General features: G+C 47.9%; 1 protein-coding gene across 1 annotated transcript in view; it reads left to right on the forward strand.

The window, feature by feature from the left end:
* Positions 1-11325, forward strand: part of LOC144134648 (DNA-directed RNA polymerase II subunit RPB7-like) — a 59660-nt gene extending 48335 nt beyond the window's left edge. Inside the window, exons 7-8 of the mRNA XM_077667512.1 lie at positions 1728-1763; positions 11257-11325. Coding sequence (XP_077523638.1) covers positions 1728-1763; positions 11257-11265 — 45 coding nt within the window. The 3' untranslated portion in view covers positions 11266-11325. The remainder of the gene's footprint in view (positions 1-1727; positions 1764-11256) is intronic.
* Positions 11326-16535: the final 5210 nt, after the last annotated feature.

The following is a 16535-nucleotide window of genomic DNA, read 5'->3' on the forward strand; positions in this document are numbered from 1 at the left end:
ACGATTTAATACAAACTGACACAGTAAAATATTTAGGCATAACCTTTACAAGCGCGTTAAAATGGAATACCCATATCGATAATACATGCACGAAGGCCTTCCGAACACTAGGTTTCTTGCGAAGAAAATTAACTGCAGCACCATTCTATGTGAAACTAACAGCATATAAAACCTTAGTAAGGCCAATTCTTGAGTATGGTAGCATAGTGTGGAACCCGCACCAGAAAGGACTCTCACAGAAATTAGAAAGCATCCAAAATAAAGCGTTGCGATTTATATACCGTAAGTATTCTCGACACGAAAGCGTAAGTGCTCTTAGAAGCCAGGCAGCACTGCCTACCCTTGTTTGTCGGCGTCGTGTGGCTGTCATGAAATTCCTTTTTATGCTATGTAATAACAACATTAATATAGATAAGCGAGATTACGTGCAGCCACCACACCGACACTCCAATAGAACCTGTCATAATAGACACATCAGGCAGTATCCGACACAATGCGACACGTTTAGGTATTCATATTTCCCATGGGCAATTGAAATCTGGAATACATTGCCAAAGGAAATTGTAGAAAAAGATTCTGTGGATAGCTTTGTTGCAAAATTGGAGTCATATTTTGGCTGTTCATGAAAGTATTTGAATGCGTAGTTCCAAGATATTGCGTTGGTTGAGTGATTGGACACTAGTGCACGTGTGATTTCATTTTAAATGTAAATATTGCAATGTGCTGAATAGTGGTGTTTTATAGATCCGCGATAACTACAAGAATATTATATGACAAATATTACAATTGTTTTGAGTACTTTGTTCCCTGATTCATGTGAAACAAAAGAAAGTGTCTTGTATTGAATTCCAGTGCTGTTGTATGGCAGTTTTTTTTTTTGCTCTATCTATTTTTTGTTTTTTTTTCTTTTTTCCTGCTTTTCCCATGCTCGTGTGTATATCTTACAATCCACTTCCTGTTTGGGCCTGTGCAAAGGCCTACAGTATTGTTAAATAAAAAAAAAGTATACAACACTAAACAAACAGGACACAAGTGACAAACATGGAGGATAAGCGCTCAATCATATCTACACTTGTGTCCTGTTTTTTCAGTGCTATATATACTTGTTACTAGTTGCAAGGGATCCTGAATAGCACGGTGTGCTGTTGCCCATGCACTCTGATATGCATGCAGTGCCAGGTGTCGCACTATTCGTGGAGCTGAGAAATTGTCTGGCTGCAAAGTTTTGACGTCAGTTTTCCGAGTTAATACTGTTCCTTGGCTCTTAACTCCATCTATGATTTGATATCTGGGCAACCAATCATTTGACATGCCCTCGAACTGACTGCTCTTGCTGAAACCCCAGCTGATGAGAAGTGACTGTGGGTACGTGTGCAAATGTGAAACCGCATCTGTGGTATAGTTTGTATATTTAGTTTTTTAACTGTGATTTTAGTTCAAGAGTTGCCACCTAGATTATTCGTTGTTCGGGTCATTCAGTTTCTTAGTTTTCTTCGCATTCTTGTTCTTCTCTTCTGGCTGTTTTGTATGTACTAGATTTATTTTCATTACTTTCTTCTGTTTGCTTTAGTTTGTTGTAGTAATTACTGAGATTCTTCTTAATTTTTTTGGGTTTCCTGTGTAGCGTGTTGAACTCATCTACATAGGAACAAATATTGTCTATTGAATGTCTGTCGGGCAATATGCAGGTATGTAGATAAGCAAATAAGCTTAATTTTTTTTTGCAGTTTGCCATTGGCACACTTATGGATGACTATCTCGGTAAGTAAACAAACCAACAAAGAAAATCTCCCTCTGACTCGAGAGATATCTCTATTTTTTACCATTTGTTGTCATTGGTTACATGTTTGTTCATGTTCATCCGGCACCTGCTAACGGTTCTGATGCATTGTAAAATGCTAAGTTGAACAAATTGAGCAGAATTGATTAGTAGAGTGGTGGCTTCTGTAACTAAGTGCTTACATGCAAAAACAGTACCCTTTTTAGACATATTTCCAGTGACTGATATCTCTTCACAACTGCCGTGACTGGATAAGTTCTTGGTGGTGGTGGTGGTGGTAAACACAAGAAATAGTTGCTGCTTGACCTGGCTTTTCTGAGGTTGTCTGTAGAAGACGCAAAAAGACGCAATAAATTGCTGGGCTGTATCTCTTTCAACAGTGTCAGCACTATACCTATCAGCAAAGGGAGGTGATAGGAAAATGAATGTAAAGTGACAGCGCAGTCCACTTCAGAGCAGGGATCAAGCTATCCAGCTTACTTAGTTAATCCTTCATGGGATAGGCCATGAATTTGATATACGCCTAAAGCTGTTCTTTCACCTGTGCAAGCATTGGGGTTTATGGAAGCGATTTCATTTGTCGGAAATGTGTGTTTGAGGGCAGTAAGCACCATTGCACTGTGTGGCTAGTAGTGCAGCATTTCTTGAAGTATGACATACTTTCTTTTCAGCTTGGTTGGAAGGGAACACATGAAAGCTGATCGGTGAATGCAGTTGAACTGGCTGCATCTGTTCTTGAATTATCATGCTTAATTCAGTATTCAGACAGTTGGCCAGTCAGTTATTCACTATAGTTTAAGCACGTCTTAAGACATGCCATGTACTTCGGAATATAATAGTATACACCACTTGGAGCATTAGCAGCAGCACGCTTTGAGTCAGTTTGCAGGTTGTTATTTTCATTTCGTGCCACAAACCTATTGAGCAAGCTACCAGAACTGTTGCCTTATTTACATCATTTCATTCATCTGAATGGGTGCCTTATTTAAGCTTGAACTTCATACTGGTGTTGAAAAGATGTACAGCTTGTACATATTGTTCTTTGACTATTCATTGAACTCAACTTTGTGCATTTTTCTTTTAAGCTTTGTGCTTGAACAGCAAAGGTGTCACTCACATTATATATATATATATATATATATATATATATATATATATATATATATATATATATATATATATATATATATATATATATATATATATATATATATTGTCACAGGCCAGACGGAGAACAGTCGTAGACGTAGAGGGGGACCGCAGAACGGCCGAGGTTTTTAATCGCCCAGAACAGAGCCAGCTCGAGCGCGCCTCACGCGAACGCGACCACTTCGTCCTCGTCACGGCTTAGCGCGCAGGTAGCTCGAGCCAGGTCCGTGGCATTAGGCCCCCGAAAAAGAAGAGCATCGTCCCGATGCGAGGGTATGTACATAGCAGAAAACGAACAGGAAAAGCAGGAAGACAATGTTTAAAAAAGAAACGAACAAAAAGAAACAAATTAAAACGCAGAACCCGAACACAGTTTAAAGTGGAGCGTCATCGCTCTCACGCGAGAAGTATGGCTTAAGTCGCATTACATGCACAATGTCAGTCCGTGGTTGCCGACGACCGGTAGCCACAGTTCCACGTGGAACAACCTCATAATCCACGTTTCCAACACGACGGAGCACCTCATAAGGTCCGAAATATCGGTGCAGCAGTTTTTCGGACAATCCCTTTTGGCGGACAGGGGTCCACACCCACACACTGTCACCGATGTTGTAGGTAACCTCCCTGTGGCGCCGGTTGTAACGTCTGGAGTCCGTGTCTTGTTGAGCTGTGATGTGCAAACGAGCAAGCTGGCGAGCTTGCTCGGCTTGTTCGACAAAGGAGCCCGCATCTGGTGTCAAGTCATCATCCACGCACGGGAGCATGGCGTCCAGCATCATCCGCACTTCTCTGCCGTAGACTAGACGGAATGGTGTAAAGCGGGTTGTTTCTTGAGTCGCAGTGTTGTACGCGAATGTGATGTAGGAGAGTATTTGGTCCCAGGTTCTGTGCTCCACATCCACGTACATGGAAATCATGTCGGCCAGTGTTTTATTCAGGCGTTCTGTGAGCCCATTTGTTTGGGGATGGTATGCTGTCGTTGTTCGATGGCTGGTGTGACTCAGCTCAAAGATGTCGTGGACAAGCTGAGCTGTAAATGCCTTCCCTTGGTCTGTGATGACGACGGACGGAGCGCCGTGTCGAAGCACTATTGCACGCATAAAGAAGTGCGCAACTTCGAACGCTGTGCCTTGAGGGAGAGCCTGCGTTTCGGCGTAACGCGTCAGGTAATCGGTTGCAACAGCTATCCATCTGTTTCCTCCCGACGACAAGGGAAATGGTCCGAGGAGGTCCATGCCGACTTGTTCAAAGGGTATGTTAGGAGGCATGATAGGTTGCAACATGCCAGGCGGTTTCAGAGGCGGCGTCTTCCTACGCTGGCACTCACGGCAGGTCCGAATGTATCGCTTCACACATGAGGCAAGGTTGGGCCAATAGTAGTTCTGCCGCACTCTCGCAAGTGTGCGCGTGAATCCAAGGTGCCCAGAGGTCGGCTCGTCGTGGCAGGCGAGGAGGATCTCGTGGCGGAGGGCGGCTGGTATAACCAGAAGGTAACTCTTTACAACTGGAGGCGGATTTTTCTTATACAACACTCCGCCTCGAAGACATAGGGATGGCAGCCTACGAGCCAGGTGGGAGGGTATCGAGGGATGGTGACCTTCTAGATGCTCCATGAGCAGCTTCAACTCGTCGTCCGCACGTTGTTGTGCGATGATGTCGGACGACGTGACTGCACCAAGGAATGCTTCGTCTTCTGCGTTACCTTCGTAAGGTTGCACGGGTGAACGCGACAAGCTGTCAGCGTCGGTGTGCTTGCGACCAGACTTGTAGATGATCGTGAAGTCAAATTCCTGTAAGCGTAATGCCCAACGTGCTAGGCGGCCACATGGGTCCTTCAAGTTTGTCAACCAGCACAATGAGTGGTGGTCAGTAATAACCTTGAACTGCCTGCCATACAGATAGGGGCGGAACTTTGTGATGGCCCATACTACGGCCAAACATTCCTTCTCAGTTGTAGAGTAGTTACACTCTGCACGGGAAAGTGCACGGCTAGCATAAGCGATTACTTTTTCGACACCGTTCGGACGCTGGACGAGAACCGCTCCAAGACCGACGTTGCTGGCGTCCGTGTGAATTTCAGTGGCGGCATCATCGTCAAAATGGGCTAGTACTGGTGGTGATTGTAGCCGACGTCGTAGATCGTCAAAAGCAGTTTGCTGCTCGGCACCCCAAAAAATGGCTCCTCATCTCGTGTCAAGCGCGTCAGAGGACTGGCCAGCTTAGCAAAGTTTTTTATAAAACGTCGGTAGTACGAACAAAGGCCTAGAAATCGTCGGACGGCTTTTTTATCAGTGGGAACCGAGAAGTCCGCGACGGCAGAAATTTTGTCAGGGTCTGGCCGGATGTCCTCGTAGCTGACGACATGCCCGAGAAACTTCAATTCAGTAAATCCAAAATGGCATTTTTGCGGCTTTAGAGTAAGATGAGCTGATCGGACGGCTTCTAACACCACTCTGAGCCGCTGCAAATGTTCCGAAAACGTTGTTGAAAAAATGATTACATCATCCAGGTATACTAGACATGTTTGCCATTTAAGGCCGGTGAGCACGGTATCCATCATTCGCTGGAATGTTGCTGGAGCACCGCAGAGTCCGAAGGGGAGCACACGAAATTCATAGAGGCCGTCCGGGGTGACAAAGGCGGTTTTCTCCCGGTCCCTCTCATCAACTTCTATTTGCCAATATCCGCTGCGCAGATCTACCGAAGAAAAGTATTTTGCATGGCGCAGTCTGTCGAGGGAATCATCTATACGAGGTAGCGGATAGACGTCTTTTTTTGTTACGCTGTTAAGTTTTCTGTAGTCCACACAGAAGCGCAGCGTGCCATCCTTCTTTTTTACGAGAACGACAGGAGACGACCAGGGACTATTCGATGGCTGGATTATGCCGTCATTGAGCATATCCTTCACTTGCGTTTGGATGGCCTCCCGCTCTCGGGGAGATACGCGATAAGGCTGTTGATGTATTGGGCGCGCGCCATCGTGCGTGACTATCCGATGCTTAGTGATGGGCGTCTGACGTACCTTAGACGACGAGGTAAAGCAGTCCTTAAACTGCAGCAACAATTCTTGCAATTGCTGCCTTTCTGCGGGCGGGAGGCCCTCGTTTATGTGAACGGCGCGTACTGCCTCTTCGTCAACTTCACTAGGCGTGTCTTCTAGGCATGCGAAACACTCAGCCACCTCTTGGACGGGGTTGACGTGGGCGATGGCTGTGCCACCAAATAAATGGCGGTGTTCATTACTGAAATTGGTCACGATGACTTCAGTGCGACCGTCAGATAGAAAGGCGAGCCCTCTTGCTACGCAAACACCCATGGTGAGCAAAAGAGAGACATTTGGCTCAACAACACGTTGTCCGCAATGTGGCGCGTCGCAAGTGACCCTAGCCAGAATACTCGCCCGTGGAGGCACCGTTACGGCATCGTCGGATATACGCAGTGCGGCTCTGCAATTCTCGGGGGCGGGTTTGGTGGCAGCGAGTTCAGTTGAAAATGTAACCAATAGATTTCGAAGGTCTATAGTCACACCATTTTCTCGAAGAAAGTCGAGACCGAGAATGACGTCTCGTGAGCATTCAGGCAAAATGAGGAAAGTTGCCACGAACGTGCATCCGCGCACCGTAATTCTTGCCGTACACATTCCGAGCGGCGTAACCACGTGGCCACCAGCCGTACGTATCTGTGACCCTGCCCACGGCATCATAACTTTCTTCAGCACCTTAGCCATCCTACCGCTCATTATCGAGTAGTCCGCACCCGTATCCACTAGTGCGCTAACCTCCTTAGAGTCAATCAGCACGGGTATGTCAAGGGAGACCTTGGTCTTACCAGACCCAGTCGTCGGCGCCGTCTTCGTCGTCGTCGTCGTCGTCGTCATCGGTATCGTGGTCGTCGATTCGGGAAGGGTCAGTCGGCGCGTCGGTGGAAGCTTTTCGGCAATACGGCGTTCGGCGGCCTCGCCTCCAAAGGTCGCCTGTTCTAGTTTTCCCGGTGCGGCCTCGAGGACCCACGCTGTGCACCAGGTCCATAACCGGACTGATGAGGCGACTGATGGCGAGGTGAGGGCGATCGGGACGTTCGGCGCGGAGGAGGTGGTGAACCACGCCGGCGGGTGACGTATTCGTCAAACTCCTGAGGCTGTTCGGCATGCCGCGGACGGGGACTACCTGCAGACAAGCCTCGCAATCCCAGAGGCCGATATGGACACCGCCGGGAGATGTGACCGGCCTCGCCACAATGGTAACACAGGGGACGTCGGTCTGGCGCACGCCAAATATCGGTCTTCCTCGGCGCCTGTCCTCGAGCTTGCCAGTAGGGAACCGGCTGCTCGGCGTGTACTGCGACTACCGAAGGGGCATACGGTGGCGCGCAGGGAACCGGCGCAGGACGGCGCAGCACGTCCGCATACGTCGCTGGCGGCCAAGCAGCTGGCTGTGGTGGCGGCTCTACTGGAGCGACGGGCGATCTGAGCGCCTGCTGAACTTCCTCCCGAATGGCGCTAGTCAGAGAGTCCACAGGAAAAATCCCCTGAAGTTTCTGCAGCTCCTCACGGACCACAGAACGCACGATGTCCCGAAGGGAGCTTGTATTGGCCCCCGAAGCAGCATCCAGGGGGTGTAGAGCCGAGATAGGGTTTAGCTGCCGGTCGTAGAAATTGTACCGTTGCTGGAGCGCCCTCTCCATGAGCACAGCCTCGGAGAGGAACTCGGCGACTGTTCTGGGCGGGCTTCGCACAAGACCGCAGAACAATTGCTCTTTCACGCCTCTCATCAGGTGTCTGAGCTTTTTCTCTTCCGTCATGGTCGGGTCCGCTCGGTTGCAGAGGCGCGTCACTTCCTCCACGTACATCGCTACGTTCTCGTTTGGTAGCTGAATGCGAGCGGTCAATTCACGCTCGGCCTGTTCACGGCGATCGCTGCTGGTGTAAGTCTCCAACAGCTGGCGACGAAAGTCCTGCCACGTCGTTAGACTCGTCTCGCGGTTTTCGTACCAGATCCGAGCGGCGTCTTCTAAGCTGAAGTAAACGTTCCGGATCTTAGCACTGTCGTCCCAGCCGTTGAAACGCGCAACGCGCTCGAACTGATCAAGCCAGTCTTGGGCGTCCTCCGAGTATCCGCCGTGAAAGGGCTTCGGGATCCGGGGATTTTGCAGGCTCACAAAAGAAGCAGGTATGAACGGGGCGCTGTCTGACCTTGCTGCCGTGGTCGTAGCCATGGGTGCGCTCTCTTGAGGCTGGAGTCCGAATTCTGGAGACAAGCCGCGGAGCCTGCGGCTGACACGATGGACGGGGGTTCGCACAAGAGGCACCGGGCTTGTCCTTCGGCTCTCCGAGGAAGGATGGAGCATCAGCCGAGAATACCCAAGCGACCTCCACCAGATGTCACAGGCCAGACGGAGAACAGTCGTAGACGTAGAGGGGGACCGCAGAACGGCCGAGGTTTATAATCGCCCAGAACAGAGCCAGCTCGAGCGCGCCTCACGCGAACGCGACCACTTCGTCCTCGTCACGGCTTAGCGCGCAGGTAGCTCGAGCCAGGTCCGTGGCAGTATATATATATATATATATATATTTACTCCAGCATTTGGTGCATGATAGGCTTAGTTGCTTGTTCACCAGCAAACTGAATTATAACTGACCAGCTTTTTAATTGTAGGCCTTCACAAACTACTGCACTGGGTGCTGGGCTTCAGGGTTGGTATACCTAGTTTTACGCAGGGACTGTCAGCAAATACTGTTGCATTCCATTTGCAGGTGCTTATCTAGCCTAGCATTAGCCAATACTTCTTGCCTTAGGTAACCTGTTTGCTTTGTAAAAAAATCCTTCAGGTTACTAACATGAGCAGAAGGGTTACTGTAAGTGTTCTTGCTGCACTAATACCACGTGTGTACCCTCTACAGCAAAAGTAACCAGGCCGCCATGAACACAGCTGGGGCAGGCATGTAGCATGGCTATGGTGGTGTGTTCGGCAGCATTCGCTGGCACTTGTCGGCTGCCAGGGTAACCTGAGCCCGCCCCCTCGGCTTATTTCTCTGGGTGATAAAAAGTTGCCTGGTAGCATGGGCGGCATCCACTTTAACTCATTGAGAGCATAGCACAGTTGGACGAGGGCGCTGTGCAGTGCAAAGGGTGCTTCTTCACTCCCTCAGGCCGACACCGTGAAGTTAGAGGACGTTACGTTCTTGGCTACAAAACCTAGTGCATTTAATTTCAGCCCCCCAAAATGTGCAACATGTTGCTTTTTATGTGCATTGAGGCTGTCTTTGGAGCAAAATTGGGTGTGGCTGCTGATATTACAATGCACTTCTCTCCACAACGCCTACTTTGTTCATTCTGTTTTGCAGCCCGAATGCACAGAAATGAAGCAGACTTTAGATCATTTGGAGTGTGCTTCTCATTGCCAACAGGTGTTGTAGGCAAGGCATTATTATTATTGAACAACAGCTTAGGAAGCTCATTGGCTCTTCAAGTTGATGTGCGCCGTATCGCTTGGGCTAGTGTCGCTGACTTGGCAAAATTTAACACCTGCATCAGTGCTCTGCCGCTAAGTTTAGCGGGCATGGTGACACCACCAGAGGCTTAGTGGCCCTCCATGAACTAGTGGCACCAATCATATTGAAGCGTCGAGGCATCAAACATTACGATTGATTTCGATATATGTGTGGAGCATGTGTGGTTGTACTAGGTCATGCTTGGGAAGCCTGATGAGGTCCTTGTGCGATCTGCAAACCAGGCTGGGCACAGTTTATGTCTCCGCAATTTTTTTTTGTCTGGCCTTCTTATTGTATGTGTCTTCCAATCACGGTCTCGTCTTCCGAATTTTTCAATTTTACACTGGCTAAAGCTGCATAATATTTCTGCTATTTCTTGCTTTGCACTGCCACATTAAGTGAACTGATAATTTCAGGAAGAACAGTTTCTCACTGTTGCTGCAAAACTCGTTTGGTTTTGCTTAGCGTTGCAAACACTGCCCTTCATTTCCAGGGAACATGATGTCGCTAATCTGTTCAGCCAGTACCTCACAGAAAAGTGATAAGCAGACATGAAGCGTTAGAAGCGTGCTGAAATTGGTTAATAGCCTGCTTCATTGCCGTACACCGCAGCTGCATTAAGTGGATGGGCAGAACAAGCAGTCATGGAGAAAAGTCCACTAAATTTTCGGCAGCCGCTCCTCATTTTATTTTGTAGACACTCCATGTATGCAGAAAAGCAGTTCCTTGCCCATTTCTTTAACGACAGGAGCAGTGGACTGAAATTGAATGTGCAGTTTTGTAGCTAGAACGCGAAGCTTTTGAGCTTTGCAGTGCTTGCTTGAGAGCAGTGAAGTGGCACCTTTCGCAGCGTACAACGCCTTCACGCAGCATTACTGCACTTGAAAAGCATGAGATTGCATGATCGGGGGACATTTTATCATCCAGAGGAAGAAAATGAAGGCGCAAACGCTTGTCACTATGGTTATTCTGATAGCTCGCAAGCGCCGACGAGGGCGATCTACTGTAGCACCGCTGCTTGGCTGTGCGCCCACTCCAGCTTTGTTCACGGCTTCCTGGCTAGTTTTTGACAAAGGCAGTGCATGCATCATTCAGCAATACATGTTGCTGTGTAGCTGGTTTGCTGTGGCTACAGGGAGAAGAAATTCAATGTTTTTTTAGTTATCAACACAAGACACTGATACAGGACGCGCTGGTGCCGGCTGTGTTTACACTCTTCTTTATATGCTTGTGACAAAGATCGTATGCACGTACGCAAGTATGGACGGTGCAAACAAAAACTGCTTTAGTTGAGCAAAAATTATTCTTTATCACCTACATTTTAGCATCTTTCTTTCACCAGCTAGCAAGGAGACTAATGTACAGCGGCGGTGGCCTAGTGGGTTGAGCATCCGCCTTGCATGTGGCAGCTGTGGGGTTTGATCCCCTGTACTGCCTGGTACACACTGGTGATACAAAGTTCACAAGCTTTCCCCTGACTTGCTGCTTGGCTTTTGAATGTGGGGAAAATTAGTTTGATCCCACCTTGTAGGGACAAAATGCCTTGCGCCATGGCACTCTTTTGCCTAGCTTCACTTGTGCCATTAAAATTCAGCATCATCATGATTTAAAAGTCTGAATAGTTAATCAAGCATTCATTCGTACGCATCATAACTGTACACCTGGACTGCCATTCCTAAAGAGTTTTATCCCTTATAGTTCATTTAGTTGATGTGTGGTTCCAAGGTTTGTCACTGGAGGCAGAGTAGTGCTTAAAATTTTGTGTCATAGTGAGTTTGGCTGGGCTCTGTGTATTGACCAAGATTTGTTTTGTCTTTTTGAAATTATTTTTGTAGACCTCAGCTGAACAGGTGGAGCTTGAGTCGTCACCTTATTGCACACCAGTCACTTGTCGTGGGCCTGCCATCGGTGTTTTTCATGTGGCTGCTGGCTTGTGCTTGTTTCGAAGTTTGTTGTACAGAGAGATAAGTAAAAACTCTTGTGAGTGTTATGGCTTGACCTTGAATTGATTTACTTTGAAGACAAAGCGGATCACAAATATACTACTTGTGCAAAAACTGCTTTGCTCCAAAGAGCTGCAGTTCGTAGTTAGCACTTCTTTTTTCTGCACCAGTAACATGTAGTAGTAGCAGCTAAACTGTTTCAATGGCCTTTGAAATTTTGTTTTAGTACCATTGCTACTACTGAAGTGGGGCAAGCATTCCATTCTCAAATCTTGGGCTTCGTATCTGGGAATATTTTATGCCCAACGTTCGGAGCTTCACAGACACCAGTTATGAATTGTGCGTTGGCTTTTGTGGTGCCCTGCAACTTTTCACATTGATGAGTACTCCTGAACTGTTCTGTCTGACTGCCATACAGGGCAAGATTGTCTGCTGATTTCTAAATTTCAGCCCAGTTCACTTGTATTTTCTCTCGTGGATAGTCATAGGCAGTCTACAGTTTCGGGTAGTTAGACATTGGGTAGTTTCGCAAGTGATGTGTCAATGAAAATTTGCACAGCAGATGTCAGTTGGAACTACTACTCTTAATTGGAAAGTTTGTTTGCACTGCATTAAGGAACATCCCAAATCGGCATTCCTTTTACATAATGGCCAAAATGCTATGTTTTTATAGAGCTATCATGTCTCAGTTTTGTGGGTCCTACAGCATCCAGCTCCATGTCTGCAGACTCTTTAGATGTGTAGTTGACAAGTGGTAACAGTGCACTAGCTTTATATCCACGGAGAAGCTAAGTCACTTTAGATGCTTGAGACTTGCCTGAGTGCCGAGTTTCATGAGATAATGCTTCACATGCCTTTCACATAACTTTCATAGGGTTGTTTCATCTCGGAGTTAGTAGTTTCGCTCGGCAAGCTTCATCTCGGGGAACAAACGGCTGTCGTTCCTCTCGAAAGGACTATAAATTGCTTAGAGTGTATACGCAATCGCATAATGCGGTGTAGTAAATCTGAGCTAGGAGTATTCATTGCATATTTCGCATTTATATCCATCACCTTTCCATTGCTTTTTGGAATTTTATTTCACCTTTCTATTTCTATGTTCGAGCTGTCTGTGCCTCGTAACTGTACGGGCCGCAGGCCGTGGCTATGGTACACAAACCTTGTCAAAAAATGCTGAACAGGTTCTGTCTGAGTGCATGCTCTCGTCCCAGTTTGAGTTTGGAAAGTTAGTCTCCTGCTAACACAATGCGATTATCAGAAAGTGAAGCCAGTGTATCATCTAGTGTGCGATAACTTGTGGTCGTGCACTAAGTGAAAAACTACTCCCAATGCTATCATCATCCCTTTATCAGGAGTGAAAAGCCTGCACCAAACTGAATCGTGATAGCTGTTTTCCACATCCATTGCAGTACCCTGAAAGATTTCCTTAACTAAGGTAAAAACTCCGCGGCCTCTAGAGTTCCTGTCTTTTCTAAAGGTGTGATAACCCGAAGGAAACACTTCACCGTCTGTTACTGAGTCGTGTAGCTATGATTCCGTAGCAGAAATGTCTGCGTTGAGCATTTGCACCAATTAACCATAAAGCTAATCGATTCTTTTAATACTTTGGCAGTTTATTAAGAGAACAGAGCATTCAGAATATTGGGACTTCCTATTACTTGAAACTGGTCATTCCTTATTTAGTTTATTTACAGACTGGGTATCCTATCCCACCCAAAAGCATCTCCATTTATGATTAGTTAATCATATGCCAGGGACACATTGTCCTTACCGCTAAGATTTCTTGGCTTACCAACAGCCTAGAGCTTCTGATGAATTTCTCTGACACACCGAGAGTAGTTCCGTGAGATAACGTAATCCGAGCTTTTTAGTATTGCTGTTGCTTAGGATCAGTTCGATATCCTTGTATGATGCAAAGTTTGCTATTATTAGTCGTTTACGCTCAATAGTGTGTTTGCCTATCCTATGGGCCCGCTGAATCTCCCCTATGCTCACTTTTAACCTTTCCTGGCAAAGGTTCCTAACAAAGTCTTCAGTAGTTTGCCAGCTTTCGCGTGGTTCCTTGTCTTTGAAGCTATAGAAAATGAGGCTCATGCTTCTGCTGTTATTATCTAAGTGATATATTTTTTTGGAAGTCATATCAACTTTTTCTGAACATATTTGCGTACCACTATTTATACTAACAGTCTCGTGTTTTTTGGTTTCGAGAATGGCAATCCTTGATTCTTGTGAATATAACCTTACCATGAAATCACCCATAATGTTTTCAAGCTTGCTTTTTCTTTCCATTATGTCACGTAGCCTATTCAGAATTGTTGCCTGACCCTCTTGCAAACTTTGAAGGATAATAGCCATTTCAGGATAGGGGTTTTGTTCAATGTCACCCGACAGCAACCACAGTTTGGCGAAGAACGCCTTCACTGGCATCACTAGATCGCACATCCTTTGTGGGAAAGGCAGCAGCAGCAAAAAGCGATCATCACTTCTCTAGCAATGGAATGCAAGTCTTACCTGCAGTGTGAAAAATTGCCTGGTTAGAAGCATGTTCGTGCTGTTGCCGCTGCCTTTCCCATTGAATTTAAAATGGTACGGATGGAGCCTTTCATGCTGAACATCTTGTAGACTGTCATGTGATGTCCTCGTCGATGGATGATATGGGTAGTCAAACCAGGATTCTTGCGGTTGTAATGAAGGCGGCGAATTCCATGAGCGCTATCTTGAGGGATGGTGCGTCCTTGTCACCGAAAGCATGTCGTTGTCACCAATGGCCGAGAGCAGCAACGGCAGTGTGAAAAATTGCCTGGTTCGAAGCATGTTCGTGCCGTTGCCTTTCCCACATTTAGGAAGGGTGTCTTGTTCTGAACATGTTATTTGCTCAGTGGAAAAAAGCTGGCAGCCGCTTAGCTTGGCCATGCCAGGATATGCGTAGCAAAAAGTTCTTTTCCCTGGCTGAGCTTGTTGTGGTCACTGTATATTTAGCAATGAGAGACATTGGGCTCCATCTCGGCGGCTATGCGCGTCTTTTACGCTTGCCAGTCTGGCATCTCCGTTTGGCAAACTGTTCGTCTCTCTGTTCGGGCGCCTCCGCTGCTCTCTCTGCCTTCTTACGCTCATTCTCTCTTTGTTGAGTAGCCAAGTGCCAGGCGACAAGCTCAGGATCGGAAGAGTTAATCTCTTGTCTGTACCGCCATTTAGCAGCGGTTGGACTCTCCTTATGTGCATCCATATCAAACGTTGTGATGCAGCCGCCCATTACATCGCCTTTTATACGCAATGCTGCTTATGTGACGCGCGGCCGTCATGGTGGCTCAGTGGTTAGTGCGCTCGGGTTCTGATTCGGAGTACCCGGGTTTGAATCCGGCCGCGGTGGCCACGTTTTGATGGAGGCGAAACGCTAAGGCGCCCGTGTGCTCTGAATTGTCTGTGCACGCTAAAGATCCCCAGCTGCTCGAAATTATTCTGGAGCCCTCCACTACGGCACCTCTTTCTTTTCTCACTCCCTCCTTTATCCCTTCCCCTACGGTGCGATTCAAGTGTCCGCCGAGATGTGAGACAGATACTGTGCCATTTCCTCTCCCCAAAAACTAATTTTCATTTTTTTGGCCTGTGCAATTTTCTATTCATCCATCTTCCAGTCGCAACAACATCAGATGATGACAGAGATGTACTATTGGGATATCTGTGGCCGGGTGTCGCATTCAGCTCACGCGTGATGCACGCTCGCTCTGGAGGGCTTCCCTAAGGAGCAGCAAACGACTCCTCCTGTTAATCCCAGGTCACAGAAGATCCATCGCTTCCACCCGAAGCACACACGTTCAGTCCAGGCGACACCCTACCAATCCGTCAGCAGGCCGGAAAGCATCCTTTACCCTTAACAACGTGGCATTGGATTGTAAGACATTTATTGGGTCGAGAGAAGGTTGCAGGAGACACACTAAATGGCCGCTAGCCCATGGCTGGCGGTGACCTCACTGGCCTGCTCGATTGCCCGTACTTGAATCTTGGGGTCCGAGCTGACCAGCACGGCCTCCCGCTGCTCGGGGGAAGGGAGCTGTAACAACGTGGGACGCCCCCGCCAAAATTCAGCACGACTGACAGAGTTAAAAATAAAAATTGGTTTTGAGGAGAGGAACGGACGCAGTAACTGTCTCAAATATCTCCGTGGACACCCGAACCTCAGGGAAGGGTTAAAAGAGGGAGTGAAAGAAGAAAGGAAGAGGTGCCGTAGTGAAGGTCTCGGGAATAATTTAGACCACTTGGGGATTTTTAACGTGCAATGACATCGCACAGCACACGGACGCCTTTAGCGTTTTGCCTCCATCGAAACGCGGCCGCCGCGGTCGTGTAATAATAATAATTGGTTTTTCGGGAAAAGGAAATGGCGCAATATCTGTCTCATATATCGTTGGACACCTGAACCGCGCCGTAAGAAGAGGGATAAAGGTGGGAGTGAAATAAAGGAAGGAAGAGGTGCCGTAGTGGAGGGCTCCGGAATAATATCGACCAGCTGGGGATCTTTAACGGGCACTGACACCACAGCACACGGCGCCTTGGCGTTTTGCGGTCGGGTTCAAACCCGGGTATAATGGCTCAGTAGACGGCACCCCATAGGCAAGCCATTTGCGGTTGGCCCGGGCGTACTGCGTTAAGGCCGTTTAGGCCTCGAGGGTGCTGCAGCCGAACAGGGTCGTCTGCCAGTCCTCTCGGGTGGGGTTTGGGATAGGGGGTACGGATGGGTTCTGCTGGCAATCCCGCACCATGTGGCAGGTGTCAGACACCTCCCCACAGTGCGAGCACCGCCCATCGAATTCAGGATCGAAATGCTTTAGAGTTGTCGAGCGCTCGGCTCGCTTCACAGTGCATGGCGACAATAGACACCTTTAGCATACCGCGTGCCGTGCTACCGTTAGCGTTACCGGAGTACCGCGAGCCCACGCGTCGTCAGTGCGCATGCGCAGATTGCCTTGAGGGCGCCAGATGGCGCCAGGTACCCGGCAGCTGTCCGCGCCCCTGCCTCATCGGGACCAATCAGCGCGGGCGCACTGGCAATGGGTAGGCTCCCAGTATACAGGTAACCGTAACGGATCCACGGTACACGGTATGCAAAAGGTGTCTCGCCATGCATTGTGAGGCTAGCGGGGCGCTCGTCCAAGGTCTGCCGGTACCAGACTTC

Source organism: Amblyomma americanum, chromosome 5 (genome assembly GCF_052857255.1).
Source record: "Amblyomma americanum isolate KBUSLIRL-KWMA chromosome 5, ASM5285725v1, whole genome shotgun sequence".
Classification (NCBI taxonomy): Eukaryota; Metazoa; Arthropoda; class Arachnida; order Ixodida; family Ixodidae; genus Amblyomma; species Amblyomma americanum.